Source organism: Typopeltis vanoorti, chromosome 5, assembly GCF_054136105.1.
Source record: "Typopeltis vanoorti isolate ZY-2024b chromosome 5, IOZ_Tvanoo_1.0, whole genome shotgun sequence".
NCBI lineage: Eukaryota > Metazoa > Arthropoda > Arachnida > Uropygi > Thelyphonidae > Typopeltis > Typopeltis vanoorti.
This window is the reverse complement of record NC_143553.1, coordinates 97,983,395-98,004,732: the sequence shown is the minus strand read 5'-3', so window position 1 is coordinate 98,004,732 and position 21,338 is coordinate 97,983,395. Positions and strand designations below refer to the sequence as shown.

Below are 21,338 nucleotides of genomic sequence, written 5' to 3'. Positions count from 1 at the left end.
TTTAATGATAGATAGTAGCGTTTCACCCATACCAATTTGCTGGAGGACATGGAAGAGAAAGAGATGCCGGACATTATAAAATGCTTGAGTAAGATCTACCAAGAGTACAATTATTGTTTGCTTTTTCATGTTAACTAGGTAGCGTAGAACACAGTAGAAACAGATTGAATTCTACTATTTGGCCCGGAACTTCATACACCTATGTGCTTTTGATTAATAATATTGTTATTGATAATGCAGAAAAATATTTCGTAGCCAGTATTAGACAGAAAAGTAAGCCTCCAGCTGTTAATTAAGGTTTGATCTCTATTAGGATTTGGAATGAGGATGATATGGCTTGCTTCAAATTCACTGGTATGTGACTTGTAGAGAGAAAAGAATTAAAGAGTATAACTAGAATTAAAATACCAAACCTTTCAGTAAAATTCTATCATTCTTTATAAAAAGGCTGTGGTAACTTCAGCTGCCATAATGGGTCTGTCAAGTCAACCTTGGATTTGAACAGGAAAGGCATTAATGTTAAAGACTATTGTCTTTAAATGGATTTTTATACTGTTTCTGAAAGGAGTCAAGGATATCATGTGTTAGACATATCTTCACCATCCATGCAGATATGAGTGATATTACCTTTCTTCACAGAATTTGGAGAAATGCCTATTGAAGAATGCAGCTGAAGGGCTTAGTGCTGCTGTATTTTTATTTAAAAAATTCTTTCTCCCACTTGTTTCTGCATTCCAGTTCTATCTCTGTATTGATGTTTCTAAATGATGTTATTGCATTCTATATCAGTATGTCTGTTTGCTATGAAGAAGTTTTTTCTTTGTGCAAGCCTTTCAACGTTTTCTTTTTCAGGAAAGCCTGCTCCTTTCCAAATTCAATCATATTCTGTTTTACTGCTTGTTTGAATTTTAATCACATATCCCTGTTCCAGGTAACATTATTTCAGTTTGAATAGCATGTCTAGAGTTTGGCTGAAAAGATCAATAGGAAATTTGGTGGAAGTCTCCATGAACCTGAACCAATCTCTACTTCTTCAATGAAGTGGAATTTAAGTTGGACTGGATTATGATCTGATATGCTGATGTCATTACGTGTTAATTTTGTACGAGAGTTTAGGGTAATTAATACCTAATGATATCATAAACTTAATCAAACTAATAATCTCAGCAAACTCCTTCAAGTTCAACAACAGCATGTATATTCAAATTTTTGGACTCCCTATGGGCCAAAAGATCAGCAGACAAACTAGAGGAATTGTTCGTAGCATACACAGAATCACTCCTACTCCCCCCCCCCCCCATGGCATCACCTTTTATGGCAGATATGTGGATGATATTCTATGCATTGTTGAACCAACACACATCACCACTTAACAGTTACAGCAACAGACTAAAATTCACCATAGAAACCGAACAGAACAAATCCATCAATTTCTTAAACCCGACATTAATCAGAACAAACAACAAAATAGCCACGAAAATATACCACAAATCCACACATATCAGAAACTACCTCCATTTCAACTCATACCATCCATATTCTGTTAAAAAATTATTCATCATATCACAATTTATAAATGCTTACAAGTTTTCAACCAACCATAATTATCTCAACACAGAAATAAAAAAACTAACACAGATCTTTATAAATCGCAACTATCCCATACAACTAATAAATTACGCAAACAGGACAGCAAAAAGCCATCAAAACAACCCAACAATCAAAACAAAATTCACAACACAAACAGTTATCAAACTGCCATACATCCAGAACACATACAAAGCCTACAAATACATTTTCAAACATACTGACCATTGTAAAATCATGTATAGAAGGATTTTATACAAAAATACCTTATATACCGATTTTACTGGTAAACAAAATTCACTAAAAAGTTACTTGTGGGTTAATAGAGATATTTTCACATTTTTTATTTTTGAAATAATAAAATTTGTATATTACTGAATGTTGTCACCTCAAAGGGTTTTGTAAAAGAACAGAAAAATAAGTGTAAGATTAATTGTGTCTTAAGAAATCTCTTAGTCACCAGTAATTCTAGACGGATTAAGGTACTAACTAATGACCTGGGGCAACTGCGACCTCGAGGGTCAACAGTACACAGGGTTCTACTGACTAATTGCACCAATCGACGAGGGTGACAAGTGAAAACCACCAAAGTACCAGGGGGACGATGACATAAGCAAAAACGAAGGTCATTGGGACCGTATAAATAGCAGTTTGGTATGTCAAAAAGGGGTCTTGTCTTGCCTTTTTATTGGAGTTCGAGTACGTCCGATCCCGTTCCTGGGTCATATGGGGTTCCAACCTGAAGTTACAATGTATGCTACGGCAGCGGAGTTTTGCTAACATCATGGGAGATAATTTGTAATCGTCATCGGAGACCTGCGTTCCAGATAGTAAATGCCGAGAAAGCGACGTGACTAAGATAAACGGTTTTAGAAGAAATCAGATGCCGAGTTTTCATGTCGCCAAGATCCAAATGTTCGCCGATATTAAGAGGAGATCTCACGAAATCCCGGAGATGATATCTAAGTGCAATACTAAAGTCGGACGGTAATAGAAGGAAGTAATTTCAGGGATCATTCAGAAAAGACCAGACATCTGTTCAAAGTAAGATTTTTCCTTTGTTTAGCTGGAAATAAGAAGATTGTGACGGTGATTAATTAAGGGACTTGTTTTACAGTGATACTTGAGGACTTTAGGCCTTATGCTGATATCTGAAGTATTTTGTTATATGTTAGAGAAGGTCTGGCTAAAATTTAAGGTGAAACATCGTGTATTTAATGTTATAGCTATTGCCTAAACCTGCAGAATGTTATGTAAAAAATTGATCCGAGTATTACCAAGTTTAACGAGAGAAAATTATAGACACGTGGTCTTACTAGAATTGATTATGATAAGGAACTAAATTGTAAACGTAGTCATTAGTTGTGATTTGAAGCATAGATGCTAATTTACTTAGTACTTACAATTGACCCATTGTACATTTCATTGATGCTAAATAGATTGTTTTCATGTTTAAATAACTTGCCTGATTTCTATTTCCAATGCACTACTTATTAATTCGAATCTGTGTGTCCTAAAATTAGATCGTCACGATGCAGATTAGTAAATATACGTTGATAGATTTCGTGATAAATAAGAGAGGAAAGTTCTGTACGTTTTACTGTGTTTTTTCTTCGGAGGGAAATTCAACTCCCACCCACAAAATTTGTGGCACAGCTGGAAATTAAATAAATTTTCCAATTTCAGTTGAGAATAAACACCAGTAGGTCAGACAAAGAGATTGGCTCTGGCCTGAGGCAATTTCTTTGTTCTGTAAGTTTTGCACACGTGACATAACATATTTAAAATAACGATATTTTAACACAATAAACTGGTATTCACCACAAACCAAAAATTGGCAACACTTCTAAAACCCACTAAATCTCACACACACACACACACAAAGAAATATTAGAACACCACAATGTAGTCTACAAATTTCCTTGCCAAAAAGACCGTGATATCGCCTATACAGGTTCTACTATCAGGTCTTTATGGGCAAGACTACAAGAACACTTCCGTGACTGTAACATCCCTATTTCAGAACATTTAAACACTAAAAAATGCAACATCAAAAAGAAAAATAGAATACAAAGTACAGGGAAAACAGAAATAGCAGTTCACACCCTTGAACAAAAACATACCCTGCAAATCGACAAGGCATCATAATAGACAGACAAGACAACGAAACAATGCTTAGAATACAGGAAATGATAGCCATAAAATGTGACGAGAACTCCATCAACGTCCACCAACCCTACATAATCTCCGAGTGTTGGAAACTCCATAACATAAAAATTAAGTCACAATTCCGACCAATAGGCAATAACTCAAGCATTTTGAAGGCAGAAACACCAAGCCAAAATGACATAGCATCCACTTCCTCCATGAGTTCAGCTGACGATGCACACGGTCGAAATGGCTTGCACCTCATTAACCCTATCCCTGGCCCCTTTTCCCATAAACCCTTTCCCTTCCTCAAAATAAGTTTACATTTTCAGCCCTCTCTTTCATCTCTTTCCCACCCTACAAAAAAAGTGCTCTGTCCACCCTTAAAAATAATATATGTATATATTATGTAAAAAAAACCTGGGTTTTTTCACATTAATTCTCCCACATTGCCTTAATTCCCCCCCCCCCCCCACACACACACACTTCCCTTTTAACACCACAACAGCAGAAGTATGTACATCGCAGAAAAAAGACTGGCAACAACATTCAAGAAAAGGTATGTGTGAATTTTCTTCTATTATGCTACATATATTTGTCTCTAAAATACACCTGCAATGCCTTAAGAATTCTTGAGTAAAAAGCCAATGACATTAAAAAAGGGACACTCCTAAACAAAAGCGGGAAAAATAGCCATAAAATAATACTTTTTAAGAGGAGTAACATGGGAGGTTTTCAAAAAATGATACCTATATATACTAGGATTTCTCTTTTACTCAAGACATTAACTTCACCCCTGAACAGCTGTTAACATTATACAAATCACAAATCCTCACAGCTATTGAATACTGCTCCCACATATGGGGTGAGGCTCCTAAAAGCTCTCTCAAAATGCTTGGCTCAATACAGAGGAGAGCAATTAGATTTATTAATGACCCATCTCTAACCAATTCTCTCTCCCCTCACTTTCGCACAGACTTTTGGTTTCTGTAGTATGTATATTCTATAAATATTTCCATGGGAAATGCTCATCTGAAATAACATCAATAATTCCTCCACTCAGTACTAAGCTCGTTGGAACACATGCAGCTTTGAAGGAGCAACTGTATAGTCTGCTTCTTGTAAATTATTTTTAAGTTTTATACAGTTGCTTGTCATTATTTCAATTTCATGGCTACTGTTTCTTTATTTCAAAGCTTGTAATTTTCTCTTCATGTAGATGGTAATTATACTAAGAAAACCTTACATCAGTAAACTTTATTATTTTTTTTCTTTAATTGCATCCCTCTATTTCCCTTTATTAACATGAAAAGGTTCCTCATAGTCCATAAACTCTTCTTAGACTGAGGAGTCTTCATTTGATGATCATTAACCTTCTCGATCTTTACATTTTTTATCATTTCTTCTCTGTTTAGATTTTGTTCCTTATTTTTTTAGCTCACCTTTTAATTTCTTCTTGTTTATCCACAACTTTTTTTTCTTTTTTTTTTGGTTAATTCAACTTTTTTTTGATGATCTTGTGTGAATATTAATTTCTAAAAGATTTCTTACTTGTTTTTCTGTTTCCTCTTCTCTGTTCCCTGATTTCTCCTTATATAACAGATTTATTTGTTTGTATTTGGTCTTCTCTCTGTTCAGTTGTTATAATAGATTAATTATTATTAATTTTAATTAATGTTATTCCATCCATATTTGACAGGGAAAGAGGCTCGTGCTGTTCTGGAATTTTTGAGCTAATTTCTAGATGATACTGTAATTTTACCAAATCTAGTTTGTTTGCAAGTGCTCGCTTTGCTAGATTAAACTGGAAGATCTAGGAGCTTTTCTTTATTCCTCTCTGCCATATATGCTATTCTAACAGGTTCTATCAGTGCTCCCATTCTTTCGGTTATTAATTAAGTTCTAAACAGACAGGTAGTAATGCAATGATCAGAACTTTTGTATTTCTGACTGGATTTGAGACACTGATTAGCAATATGTCCACTCTCCACAGGGTTCAAGCATTTAACCCTGGTGCCAAAGTGACTGCATGAACTGCAATGCAGGCACCGTCTCTGCATGTTAAAATAGTTCACCATAACTCAGGCTGTACTGATATTGACAAAATTTGATACTGATGTGTTAATGTCCATTGTGAAGAGTGACCTCCTCACATCACTGATTTTATCCATGCTGAGTATGTCTGGATAAGCATTTCATCACTGTTTTATATATATATATATATATATATATATATATTCCATTATATCTCTTGGAAATCTCTTGATTTTTATTGCTCTAACCTGGCTTCCTACCATTACAGTAATTATTTTGATATCTTGGAATGAAAACTCTGTAATAGTTTATCCCTGGTTTTCACATCTTTGACTAACTAAAATATTTCTTTCTGCCATATGGCATGAAAGAATAAATATTGCTAGCTCCTACCATCTCTTAAAATCTTCAATTCCTAGAGTATTCACCCTTGGAGGAATTGGTACCATTATCTCAGGGTTAAAAAAATAAATAAATAAATAAATAAATAAAAAATACTGCATTTAATTATAAGAGAAACCTTTCAGCTGTAAGACTGAAAATAAAATAATCCTTTGATACAAAAACAATTCTACACCATCAACAAAAACTGAGCTACTATAAAATTATGGTGGCTCCTGTAGATATTAACTGTACTACCAGCAATCTTATTAATATTTACTTAAAATTAAAATATTAACTTAAAACACCACAGTATAAAACAATGAAAAAGATTAAGTACTTATCTTGTTGAAAATCCAAGGTTTCACAACAGTGGGAACCAGACCCAAGAAGATACTAAGGTTGAATTAATACACAATTCATATATTTTCCATATACAAGTAGTAAATAGGTGTATCATGTTATTATTGAAATACCCAAGACCAGAGGGAGTAGAAAGGTTTCTTACATGATTACAAGATAAATTATACTTGCCAAGAAATTAGATTCTAGCTTACAATGCTTACAAATTTTGTTTGTGAGCAAACAAAGTTTGTGTGTGAAGTATCTTAGCAAGTAAAATTTTGTATCCAAGTGAAAAAAACTTTCTACATCTATCTCTGATCTGGATTATTTCAATAATAAGGTGATAAACGTTTTTTGCCACTTGTATGTGGATAATATGTGATTTCTGCATCAATTCTACCTTAGTATCTTTTTTGTTCTGACTTCCACTGATGAGACCTTAATACAAGTAAAAACAGGTCTGGGCAGTGGTCCTTCCCATAATGCATAGCAAAACACCTCCAAAAGGATGTGTACTTTGCATTATGGGATAATGCGGTAACTGATGTATGCGAAGTCAGCCGCCTCTATATAAAACTGGTATTCTCAATATTTTTTTTTTGATCATGCCATATACATTAGAATTATATGTATTACTCTATAAAATAATTATTTTTCAGTTTAATACTTCCTTAAAAAGAATTACCTGGTTTGGTGAATTATCACTAGCAAAAGTTGGATTTTCACCTAATGGTTGCTTATTTTCTGCATTTATTTGATTAGTTTCTTCAGCACTGATTTCAGTGTTTTTTATATCACCACAATCTTCTGAAGACTTTTCTAGTGTTGCTGAGCCTACCAAAAATATACCATGAATATTGATCATTGCCTTAACCTTCACTTTACTACTTTCACCTTCTGCAGTTGGGGAGACATTCTTAATGGTGAAATAACCTATAAAAAAATCCATTAAATTTTAACTATCAAAAGATATAATTATGTGAAAGAGTACAAGATTAAAAAAGTAAGGCTAAATAAGATTTTAAATAGTGATAAACAAAACTTGACATACACTACAGCAAGTATTTAATTATAAATATATAGATTCCTGCTTAACCAGTGTACCAGTAAATTTAACCAAATAACAGGGCAATTAATAATAATAAAAAAACCTGGTATGGAGTTACAGTCTTTGCTTGAAGAAACATTAAATAAGTGAAACATAAGTAATAAAAAATGCAGCACATGTTGAAAAATCATAACTGGCATTTATTAAGTGTGACAATGATTTATGAATTAAAGATATATATTGCAATAATGAGCCTCCACATCTCAGCTGGTTTCAACAATACCTTTTTGGTTGAAAAGACCTGGGTTTGAATCATCTAGGACATGAAGAATGTTTATCAGGGCTTAGTTAGATGAGTCTCATACAGTGGTAAAAGGGTTTTACCTCTTGTAAACTTGGGTTTTTCATTCTGCAACCAGCAAATGAGGAGAAAACACACAATCAAAAAATACATTATAACCAATAGCTTTATATTAGTTTCATAAGATGGACTGTACCTGACTGTATGGATCTCATGGCCATTGTATCATCATATATTAACTAACTAACTATAATGATATTTAAATATTTGTAATAATAATACAACTTATTAGACTGAAGTAATAAAATAATCTATCACATACTTTGGGTACAATGATAACTATATCTGGTCACCACATAATCTCTGCACTTCAGTTTTAAAATACAAGACTGCAAATTTAAAGAACTCAAATCGCAAACCCTACAAGAATCATGTTTATAGAAATTGGAAGTTTTTCCACTTGGTTATACTATAAATTAAAGACACCAAGAAATTATATTCTTGGTTAAATTTTATTAATTTTAGTAATAAGTACTTAAGTACTAAGGTGTGACACCTTTTGGCTACTTGTACATGGAAATATGACTTCTGCACTACTTCAATCTTGGTATCACTTCTGGGTAGTGATCCTTCCCATAATACATAATAGCATTATACTTGTCTGTAATGATATGTGCTTTGTATTATGGGGACACTAAGGCAAGTGATGTGAAGTCATTAGCCTCTATATATGAGTTGCTAGGTCCTGAAGATACTTCAGGTGCAAAGTGTGTTTGCTTACACTTGGATAAAAGATTAAACTAAGAATATAATTTCTTGGTATATTTAATTCATGTTTACAGAAGTATTTTCACTTGGTTATAAATTCAAATAAGCTCAGCAAGAAATGATACTTTTGTTTAATCCTTTATCTAAGTGTAAGCAAATAAAGTTTACATGCGAAGTATTGTGACAACACTTGTACATAGAGTATAATGACTTCACATTAATTGCCTTAATGTCCCATAATGCAACATCCTTTCAGATATGTTTCTGGGTAGTGGCTCTTGCCATAATATATATATATATATATATATATATATATATATATATATATATATATAGCATTTTATAAGCCTGCAAGAATGTGTGTTTTTGCATTAGGTTCTGGATGTAGGTTATGGAGAGTGGAAACATTGTCTGAACCTTGAGATTAAAGCAAATACTATTTCTCTTCCAGCTTAGCAGTAATCAGAAAAGAAGGATTTTTTTCTTTTCTGATTATTGATTAATGATAGACAATAAAGTCACCAAAGGAGATGACTTCACTGCCTGAATGTAGTTGAACTAAGGAAGTCAGTGTATTCACTGTCTAACCAACAGGCTGAAAGTTTGAATATTGCCATAGGCATGGATTGTCTTTATATAGGAAATGAATTTCACTGTTCTGCTTGTTAATGGAGGCCTGAAGTGGCTTGAAAGCATTTCATTATGCTTGGTTGCTAGAGCAGGGTTTACTTGGACTGTGTTTAAAAAAAAAACCATGGTACTAAAGTACTGTAAAGTTTATAATCTTTCATGGCTGGAAATGGTACATAAAAAAAAAGGGGAGGAGGGAATAAAAGTGATTTTCAGAATCAGGGGAGCAGCAGATAGCAAATGGATGATGCATAATGAGGTTATGAAATCTTAAGCCATAAATTAAAGACGCCAAGAAATTATATTCTTGGTTTCATCCTTTATCCAAGTGTATATACACAAAGTGTGTGAAGCCACTTCATGACTGGGCTACTTGTATATAGAAGCTAATGGATGTCTATATCTCGTTGAAAGTTTTTTTCACTTGGTTATACTATAAATTAAAGATGCCAAGAAATTATATTCTTGATTTTATCCTTTATCCAAGTATAAGCAAACAAAGCTTGAGCATGAAGTCTTCAGTCACTTCATGATTGAAGTGACCTTGGCATCACTTCTAGATCTGGCTCCCACCGATGAGACCTCAATAAAGGTCAAAACTGGTCTGGATAGTGGCCCTTCCTATCATGCACAGTATTATACATGTCTTTAAGGATATATGTGTGTTGCAATATGTGCAACACACACACATTCTTTGTTTACTTACACTTGGATAAAGGATAAAAGCAAGAATATAATTTCTTGGCATCTTTGATTTATAGTGTAACCATGAAAAGATCTCGTTGAAAAAACTTTCAATGAGATCTTAAACCAGATAATCAAAAAGAGGAAATTTAAGACTGATTATCCTATGGCAAGGAATATTGCTGCACAAAAGCACATGCCTCTCTTGTAGCAAAAGGAATCATGCAAAATATAATTAAAACAGTTAAGATAGACTGTGATCATATCGTAGCTATATTTGGGATTCAGTCAGAAACAGATCAGTCTGAATGCCTGTAGGTGGTGGTGGGCATATCATTCAAAATTAAAGGGGATCCAAGCAACTAGACTCAGTGTATCTTTCCCTAAAACTAAAATTCTGTCAATTAAACGTATTAATTTTTTTGGCATTTAAAATGAAATTTAATAAAATCAAGCTAATAAACGTGCGTGCATGCGTGTGTGTCTGTGTGTGTTACAAGCCCACATGTTTGAGCACATCTTTCAAACAAAGCAAATCTTTGTTTGTAAACATGCTTCACTACGGTCAAACACCTTGTAATAACTCCCCCGCACACACACACAATAATATAAAACTTCTTTCCTTAAGCATTACTAAGCAGTTTAGGTTAAGCTTAATGCAACAAAAATAAACAGTTCTGGTATTCCTAGTTTTGATGATCTGATAACTATATGGTGTTCTTAGGATCATTGTTATAATTTCTGTGTGGCATTTAAGTAAAATGCAGGTTTTATATATATACCATCATCATCATCAGCCATTATCGATCCACTGCTGGATGAAGGTCTTTCCAAGATTACTCCAACACTCTCTGTCCATGGCTCTCCTTTTCCATGTCACTCCTGCAAATCTGATGATATCATCAATCCATCGTGATTTAGGTCGGCATCATGGTCGTTTTTCCTCTCGTGGAATCCAGTCCAGTACTTCTTTTGTCCATCGCTGATCTTGTCTTCGGGCAATATGCCCAGCCCATTGCCACTTCGGATGTTTCACTCTTCCTATGATGTCAGAGACTTTGGTTTGATTTCTTATCCATGTATTCCTTTTGTGATCCAATCTTGTGATACCAAGCATACTTCTTTCCATACCAAATTGTGTTGTTCTTAATTTTTGAATTTCCTTGCATTCAGTGTCCATGTTTCACAGCCATATGTCAGTATAGGAAGAATACACTGGTTAAAAACCTTTCTCTTCAGGCATAATGGTAGTTGGCTTTTGAATACTGAATGTAATTTTCCAAATGCTTTCCACCCAAGCAATGCATGCCTTTTAATTTCATCCATGATATTTTGTTCCATTGATATCTGTTGTCCTAAGTATATGTAATGATCTATTTGCTTAATTTCCTCATTATTGATTTTTATTATTTCTGGTTGGACATAACGGTCTTCTTTAGGTTTATCTTTAGGCCTGCTGTTCTGCTCAATTTGGAGCTCATGGATATGAGTCTGTAATTCATGTGCAGTTGAAATAAAGATAACTATGTCATCTGCAAAGAGTAAATGGCTTAAATATCTTCCATTTATCTTCAGACCTTTCCCTTCCCAATCAAGAAGTTTGAATATTTCTTCTAGGCATGCGGTGAATAATTTTGGAGATATTGTGTCACCCTGTCTTATACCTTTCTGTATTCCCACAGTAGAGATGTTTCCATTGAAATGAATTGCTGCTGTGTCATTAGTGTATGCTGATTTCATGGTTCTGATGTAGGACTCCTCCACCTGCTGGTTTCGTAATGCTTTAAGTATTGCACAAGTTTTAAGTGAATCAAAGGCTTTCTCATAGTCAATAAAACCAAGACATAGTGGTAATTGATATTCATTACACCGTTATATGTAATAATCTGCTGTACAACTTGAATATGGTCCATTGTACTAAAGCTCCTTCGAAAGCCTGCCTGTTCTTTTTGTTGTGCTAGGTCCAGAGTCGCACAAAGTCTATTAGCTAAGACTTTTGTAAACACTTTGTAGACCACTGATAGTAGACTGATAGGTCGGTAGTTCATCAAGTCTTCTATCTCACCTTTTTTATGTATCAGAATTAGGGTTGCCTTCTGGCATGTTGTTGGTACATCATTTTTCTTCAGGCATAAAGTAAATAGTTTTGCTAAGAGTTCGTAGATTATTTCTCCGCCTGTTTTTAGAAATTCAGCTATAACTACATCCTCACCTGCAGCTTTCCCATTTTGGTAGCTTTGGATGATCTGCATAACTTCTTCTGGTAGAATCTGTGGTACTTCAGATGTGTTGTAGTTGTCTTCTTCTTCATTTAATTCATCATCCTGGTATAATATTGAGTAGAATTCTTCAATTCTTTTTGCTATAGCATATCTATCTCTGGTGATGGTCCCATCTTGTAGTTTGATTGCAACCATCTGTTTGCTGTTTATCAATTGCTGTTTGGCTTTTTTGAGACTATGGTTGTTTTCAATTGTTTGTTGTACGAATTTACAATTGAATTTTCTTATTTCTTCTGTGATATGTTTTCTGATTGTTTTGCACAATTACGTGTATTCAATTTTATTCTGTAGGTTAATTGATTGTTTCATTTCTCTTCGTTTCTTCATAAGCTGTTTTGTTTCTTCAGAGATTTTGTCTTGTTTCTGTTCTGTGGTACCAGCTATTTCAAGTGAGCATTGTAAAAGGTTTTGGATAATAATGTCATTACTTTCTGATAGATCAGAATTGTCATCTATAATAAGATGTTTAAATCTATTGTTTAGTTCGTTGGAATATATCTTTTTTAATGTTGAGTTTCTGTACATCTAGGTTTTGCTTTGATTTCCAAAATATTTTTCTTCTTTCTTTTTGGCAGTTTATTTGAATCTTACTGTGTACCATACGATGGTCACTTCCAATGTTGAAGGTGTTTATAACAGAGCAGTCATGAAAGATGTTTTTCTTATTGCTGAAGATAAAGTTAATTTCACTAGTTTTCCCATTTTGACTTTTCCATGTCCACTTTCTATGTGTTTTTTTCCTTGAAGAAGGAGTTAATGATATACAGGTTTCTTTTTCTGCAAATTCTATTAACCTTGCTCCTCTGTCATCTCTCATGCCATATCCAAAATTTCCCATTGAGCTTTCATCGGAATATTGAATACCAATTCCAGCATTAAAGTCTCCCATTACAATTCTGAAATGATGTTTTCCTTTATTGTAGAGCTGGGATATATCATCATCAAGAAGGCTTCAATTTCTTCATCAGTATGACTTATTGTTGGTGCATAGACTTAGACGATCTTAAGAGTGTATCTTTTCGAGATTTGAACAACAATACTTGCCATTCGATCGGATACACTATCAAATTCTAATATGTTGTTCTTCAGTTTTTTGTTGATGAAGAATCCAACTCCACTGATTCTTTCTTTATCTTGACCTCTGTAATATAATATGTCTCCATTTTTTAATTGAAGAATTTCTTCACCATTATGTCTGACTTCGCACAGTCCAAGAATGTCCCATTTTAGTCACTTTAGCTCTTCAGTTAGTTAACCATGCTTCACTGCTCAGAAATGTTCCTACAGTTTAATGTTCCAAGCTCTAGTTTCCAATGGCAGCATGATCTGGTTACCTGGGAATTCTTAGCACCCTCTGCCTTCATGTTTAACTGCCTGCTGTCATAGGTAGTAACAATCTGGCCTCCAGGAAATGAGGGCCATTTTATTTCTGTCGGATTCATCTTAGAAGGTTAGGCCATCAATTCACCATGCTGGCCAAGTGCGAGTTGGTGAATGGCAATATTTTCACATGGGATCGCCAGTCCCAAAACCACTGGTCCAGGGCTCTTTATTCAATATATTCAGAACTGCCCTGATATCCAACGGATGGTAGTCAGGGTTTCCCCCCATCCGCCACCAAGGGAACGCGCTCGGTAGCCCGTGGAAGCCCCATATAATATATATATATATTTGTTTGGCGGCATTATGTTGACGACATTTTTATTATATGGAGTCACGGGCACACATCTCTCATGGATTTTCTTCATCATCTTAACAACCAGCATTCTAACATAAAATTCACTGCCGAACTAGAATGAAATAACTGCCTTCTGTTCCTGGATGTAATTCTTACACGATGCTCTGATAGATTTAAAATCTCTATATACAGAAAACACACTCATACTAATAGATATCTGCACTGTCAATCTCATCACTTTCCACCACAAAAGCTCGGAACTATTTCTACCTTAGGACACAGAGCACTCTTTTAAATGAACCAGATGAGCTCCAAAAAGAAATTAATCACCTTTCTCTTATCTTTAAACAAAATGGATATTCTGAAAAAACGATTAAGAAATTTCTTCTGGATGCTCCTAAGCAGTGTACTACAGAAACTATTAATTTTAAAGGTAGCATCTCAATCCCATACATTAGTTCAGTCTCCAATAAATTGGCGTCCTTAAAAAATACAACATCAGGACGTTTTTCACTACACTTCCTAAAATCCATTCTCTTATAAACCATCCGAATCCTATTCATCACAACCTAAAATATCCAGGTGTATACAAATTATGGTGCGATTGTAATATTCCTTATTTTGGACAGACTAACAAATCTATTGACCTATGTATAGAAGAACATAAGAGACACATCTCCTATAAAAGATCGCATGCATCTGTGCTATCCAGTCATGCTCTTTTCTCAAACAATCCTCATGATGATCTCCAAAGTTACTCAGTTTGCTGGGATAAATCTGAAAACATTTTTCGCTGCAGTGATGACTTTGAAAGGAAAATTGTGGAATCCAGGGAAATTCTCCTTAATCCTGAATATCTGAACAGCAATTTAAGTTACAACATCCCTGATAGACATGCTGCAGTTGTTCAATACTGGCATTCACGAGAACTTACAAGCATGCACACAATAAACAATGGCACGTTGGATAGAACAACTTAAAAAATACAACTTTTTTATGTCAATTATGTATTGCATTTTTGCTTGTAATTCTAAGTTTTTTGAAACTTCAATTTTTATTATTATGTTCTACCTTTAGTGGATACCTGATGAAGGCTGTAAAAGGCTGAAACTAGTTGTATCATTTTCATTAAAACTTAACATTTTATCTCGGTTTAAAGTCATTAAATATCTATTTAAAAAAAAAAAAAAAATATATATATATATATATATTATATATCATCATCATCAAATTCCTGCCATGTACCCTCAAGGGGTGTACAGGATATGATAAGTACCACATGAAAAAATTACATCATTACTAACTTCCTATCTACAATTTTCCTCCAAATCAGTCTGTTACTTGTCAAGACTCCAACATTATCAGATCTTATATTTATATCATCTAAGGCATTTTGTACTGTATCAATCCACCTATATATATTGGTATTACTCTGGGTCATTTTCCTGCCAACCTGGCAGAGAACACTTGTTTTGCTAATCTTTCCTCGCCCATTCTGTTTAGGTGACCATACCACCGGAGATTAGCTCTGCTAACGCATTCCTGGATGCTGACAATGTCAAGTTCTTTCCTAATATCGTCATTTTTAATGTGATATTGCCATTGATGCCATGTATTCATGCCTATAATCTTTCTCAGGACTCTCATATCTGCGGTCTCTAGTCTTTGGTCAAGTGTTTTACTTCTGACCCAGCTCTCAGATCCATAAGTTAAAACTGGTTTGAACATTCTTGTATACAGCTAATTTAGTGTTCCGACTAATTTCTCTCTTATTCCATATAAATTTATTCAATTGAATTCCTACCATACCAGCTTTGCTGATTCTGTTGTCTATTTCTATATTTAATTTACAATCTTCAGTAAAAATCGTGCCTAAGTAGCTGAAATGTTTCACTTGTTCCACAGGTTCTCCATTCACAACACATTTGACATTTTTAATGATTCTGTCTACTTTCATTGTCTTTGTCTTTTTATTGCTGACCTTCATACCATATCTATTACAACAGTTATTCAATTTAGTCAGAGAATCTTGCAGACTTGTAGCGGATTTATTTAGAAGTATAACATCATCCGCATAAAGCAAAGAGCTGACATTAACATCTCCAATTTTGATATCATGTTTAATACCACTTTCCTTCATAATGTGATCCATATAGATAATGAATAACAGAGGGGATAATGTACATCCATGTCTCACACCAGATTTAACATTAAACCATCTTCCTGTACTTCCTTCAATTCTAACTACTGACTTACAACTCAAATAAAGACTAAGTATTGCTTGATATAATGCCCCATTGACACCATATAACTGTAGTGTATTGAATAGCTTCTCTCTTGGCACCTTGTCATATGCCTTTTCCAAATCGACAAAACTTAAATACAGATCTTTGTTATATTCCCATGCTTTCTCGACTATTTGTCGTAAAGTGAAGATCTGATCCTGACAGCCTCTATTTGGCCGGAATCCAGCTTGTTCTTCACCCAGCTTTTCTTCCACAATTCTTCTCAATCGTTTCTCAAGTACACTTGCATAGATCTTGCCAGGAACACTTAGTAGGGTAATACCGCTGTAATTCTCATATTCAGTTTTATTTCCCGTTTTATATATGGTTACTATGAGAGCTCTACTCCAATCATCGGGAATTCGTCCCTCTGTCCAGGCTTTCTGAACAATGCAGTGTAGCCACTGTAAGACTTCAGCACCACTATACTTCAGCATTTCTGGTTGAATATAATCTACTCCTGCTGCCTTTCCACATTTCAAGCCTTTGATGGCTTTTTCTACTTCAAGTATGGATAGGTATTCCTGACTGCATACCTGGTCAGTGTTTTTTACCACTGTGCTGTCATCACTGCTTGTTTCATTTAGCAGTTTTTCAAAGTAATTACTCCATACTTCAAGGATATCTTTTTCTCCCATTTTCATGTCACCTTTATCATCTCTAACTCCTTTTACAGCACTCTTTCCTCCATTCCTAAGCTTCCTCAACAACCTCCAGAATATTTATATATATATATATATATATACCCACCTTTACAACGAGTTGCCCTGGTGTTGCACCACTTTTAGACTTGAACTACATTCAGGCGCAAACTTAACTGTTTGCTTACTTGGGATTAGGAGTAAAATAACCAAGTTTATAAAATTACTTGGTAACCCTAATATACATTATTCCCAAGGTAAAAAAACTTATTTACACACACACACACGCGCGCGCGCGCGCGACCAAATTAGAAAACAAATATATACACGCACTAAAATAAAGAGCCAAAAGGCTTCAATTCAGCGATGTAAAATTTATAAAAATCCAGTGGATATTAGATCCAGCATTATTTCAAAGCCGAATGTAGAAACTATGAAAGTTTAATACAATTAAATTGACCAAAGAGCTTTAGGGAATACACCTGCTGGCATTACGAGTTGCCCTAGCATGGCTCTGTTTTCTAAAATGTCCTGTTTTCAAAAATGGTTCCGAGCTAGGGTGACTTGTAAATGCCGGTGGGTGTATTCCCTTAACCTCTCTGGTCAACTTATTTGTATGAAGCTTTCATAGTTTTTGCATTTGGCTTTGAAATAATGCTGGATCTAATTGATTTTTGATTTTTATAAATTTTGCATCATTGAACTGAAGTCTTTTGGCTCTTTATTTTAGAAAATACTTTTATGCGCTGTCCAAGAGTTCACTTACAAAAAAAATACGCCTCTCCAACGTTTCAATTTCATTAGTATTGAAAGAGTTTTTACTTTCTTAAGGTTTCAGCCTGGTCTCTGAGGAGAATCAACCAGTTCGAAACAGCTATCAGGCTAGTCAAACCTTACCTTAAAAAATAAATCAAATTAGAAAGCGAATATATGGATGCCTGGGCAGCATGCGTGTTTTCTAAAGTGGTCCGCGCTAGGGCGACTCGTAAATGCTGGCAGGCATATTTCTGTAAGCTCTCTGGTCAACTTATTTGCACGAAACTTTCATAGTATCTACATTTGGCTTTGAAATAATGCTGGATCTAATAACTACTTGATTAATTTATATATATTTTTAAATAGAGTGATTAAAAATATACAGCGCAATTAAATAATGGAGTATAATTAACTAAAATAAGTGTAAATTAAATTTTCACTAATCAAAATTTATTTACAAATGTATATTTTTTATGATCAAATTATTATCAAAAAAAAAAAAAAAAGAAATTTTAAAATTCCATTATGAAAGAAAGTGACATTAGCCTGATATTCAAATTGGAGATATCAAACTTAGCTCTTTGCTTTATGCAGATGAAGTTGTACTCCTAAACACATTTAGTGCAAGTCTCCAGGATTCTCTAACTATGAATAACAGTTGCAACAAATTTCATAAAAATCAGCAATAAAATACCAAATCTATGAAATATAGAAAACTTCAAGTAAAATATTTCAGCTATTTAGGCACAATTTTCATTGAAGATGGCAAGTTAAATCTGGAAAAAGACAACAAAATAAGCAGAGCTGGGATGGTGGAGAGCCAGTTGTAATTTATGTGGAATGAGAAAGAAATATCAGGACTTCAGGCCTCCTCTCGGTTGACATGCTTAGTGTGGTGCCTGCATTATATTTTGTTTCCTGACAATGGCAATTTGACTTTGCCAAAATATTGGGATATTAATTAAATTTATTTTATTTAATATTAGTCTATGTTGTAATTTCCTTAAAAAAATTCATTTATGAGAAAGAAATTAGCCAAAATCCTAAACTAACAGTATACAACACAGAGTTCAAACCAGTTTTAAGCTATGGATCTGAGAGTTGGATTAGAAATAAAGCACTTGAACAAAGATAAGAGATTAAATCAGATTAGAGAACCAGAAGGAGTAACTGCCATTTGGGTAAGAGGCCAGTTTGCAACATCTGGCCCTTTCAAAGTCTGATCTGGATTTACAATTGCAAGATGTAGAATAGGCAGCTGGAATTTCGGCCTTAAGCCATTCAATCATATGCAGAGGTTTTTTTCTTTCTTTTTCTGTGTCGGCATACTTTTTTTGAGAACCAAGGCTTGGATGGTGGCTGAGAATTTGGAGGGGAATAAGGATGAAGGCCTTCATTCCTGTGAGAAGGATTTCTGTTATTCATTCTGAGCAGGTGTTTGGATCAGAAGCATTGAAATAGCAATCGGACCATGGGAAGCAGGAATAGAAGTCATGGAGGTCATCCCATTTTCCACCCTCGCAGTACCAAAGGACATGAGACTGATAGCCAGTGAAGGTTATTCTGTGGCAAAAGAGACTTGTACGAGGTTGTGATCTGAGTTACCAAGAAGAGAACTGACATCCACAGTTTACTTGAAAAGGAAGCTTGTTAGGAAGAGGTCAAGTGTGTTGGCCAATTGGGGGGAGGGGTGTCAGGTATTCTGGTTGGGAGATTGATGATCTGTGAGAGGTCACTGCTAATGACAAACACCTTGGCATCGCTATCTGCTTCATCAGTGAAACTGGAGAAGGGAGGCTAATATGAGTTATGGACATTAAAGTCCCTAAGAAGGATAACCGCACTACTGGGGTATTTTGACTGTAGAAAGTTGAGCTTTAGACTGAGGCAGTTAAAGAGGTCAGAGTATTCAGAGAGTGCATATGAAAAGAGCAGATTGGTCTGGTAGAGAAATTTTGAGCCAAAGCAGATCAATCAGTGGGGATTTGAGGTTTTGCAATCTCTGGTATGGTATGTCAGTTCTGATGAATGCACAAGTGCTGCCCTTGTGATGGAAAGAACTATGTAATGTGTAGTTTGGGGAGTTGAGATTCTGATAAGAATAGTAATTCTGGTTTAGATGACTGTGGGTGATAGTGCACATTGTTTATATTACTGTTTGATCAGGGATGTTGATGAAGTGAATGCAGAAACGTGTTTTTTTTTTGTTTTTTTTTATGAACTATTTTTTTCTGGGAGAATTTTTGTGATCCACACTGACTTTACAGTAACATTTCTTTGGGTTGTGATCCACTGTATGTAGTGAGGTCCATACGTGACCTAGAGAGCTACCCATGCAGACACTGTACTTGATCTCCATCCAGTTATGAACTCAAAATAAGTGGCTGTAGGATTTTTGACACTAGCCGATTGGGAAACCTCCAAATTCATTACTAACTGGTTCAGTCCCATGCAATATTAATAAGTGGCAGCCAGCCTATGGAACCGTTTTATTGCTATACCCTCAAATGAAGGGGGAGGGGGGGTCTGGTGTGGGTCCCCTACAGTATGATTGGCATGTCATTGAGAATATATCTCTGCATGTGAGAAGAGCAGGGAGGAAGACAGAAACCGGAACCCTTTCTCTAGTGACCAAACATGGCTGCAGCCACTTCAGATCTTTAATAAGCAAGGTGGTGGTATTTCACTGGGTGAAAGATATCTACCACCTAGAGGCACAACGTTTTTTCCTATTTCCAATTTTCCTATGTGGCTGGGTCTCCTGATGAAACCATGTTTTTTTTTTTTAATCCATCTCTTGCAAAGTATTCAGAACATACTTTCCAACCAATGGATTACACTACAACAAACAATTGTAGTGGATTACATGGGTAATCCACTAAAATGGGCAATTTCTCATAACTTTCAATATCACCTAAGAGGTAATGGTAGTGACCAATAATTTAATGAGTGGAACTGCTGCATCAAAAAGACTTGAGTCAGATACATTTTTTATTCAGCAATTCATTCCAGAATTTGTAGTATTCTAAAATCTGCATATGAAAAAATCCGTAAGTGAAAATGAACTTTATCACTTGTAATTCATTATCAATTTTGACTTGAGCCATGCTGCAGATTTAATAGAAATGAAGCAAAAGACAGAAAAATTAAATAACACATTACTTTAATATCTCTAATATTTTGTGGCTGTCATAGACACAGATGGGAATACAACATAAGATTGTAACATGCACATAGTCAGCACAAGTGAAAATTATTACACTTAGATCCTTAAGTCCTAGGAGGGGACATTCCCTAGGATGATACTTCACAGCTTTGCTGCTGTTGGATAGACCCTTAAAATTATAGTTTTTCACATCTTGAAGAGTTTCACACATCCACGTGCAAAACAAAAATTCTACTAATCTAAATTGGCTTCAGAAGGAAACAGTTGGCAATGATCACAAGAAAGTTTGAATTAAGCATCGACTGTTTCAACAGCTCAAGCTGGTAGTTGTTTCAGTCATGATTTGGAAAGCCTTCTGTTGAGGATGATCACACACCATTGTGATGAACACATAATCTTACAAACACTATTATTACTATCTGAGACCTCCAGGGAATCAAGGGCTCATCAAGGGAGGCTATAAATCACCCAAATTAGCTCTCATACCTTTCCTTATGTTCATTCACATTAGATGCACTCACACTACCTCTAAAGGCGAACTATTCCATTATTCACTGTTCTCTGAAAGAAAAAAGCTAGCTCTTAACCCTTTCTTAACTATGTG

The 21,338-nt window shown here is 34.8% G+C and overlaps 1 protein-coding gene across 1 annotated transcript in view; it reads right to left on the bottom strand.

Annotated features, from left to right (window-relative positions):
- The window catches only part of LOC150106679 (heat shock 70 kDa protein 4L-like), a 371,849-nt gene that overhangs the window by 106,123 nt on the left and 244,388 nt on the right, over nt 1-21,338 (bottom strand). The window contains exon 11 of the mRNA XM_090392631.1: nt 7,181-7,428. Coding sequence (XP_090248757.1) covers nt 7,181-7,428 — 248 coding nt within the window. The remainder of the gene's footprint in view (nt 1-7,180; nt 7,429-21,338) is intronic.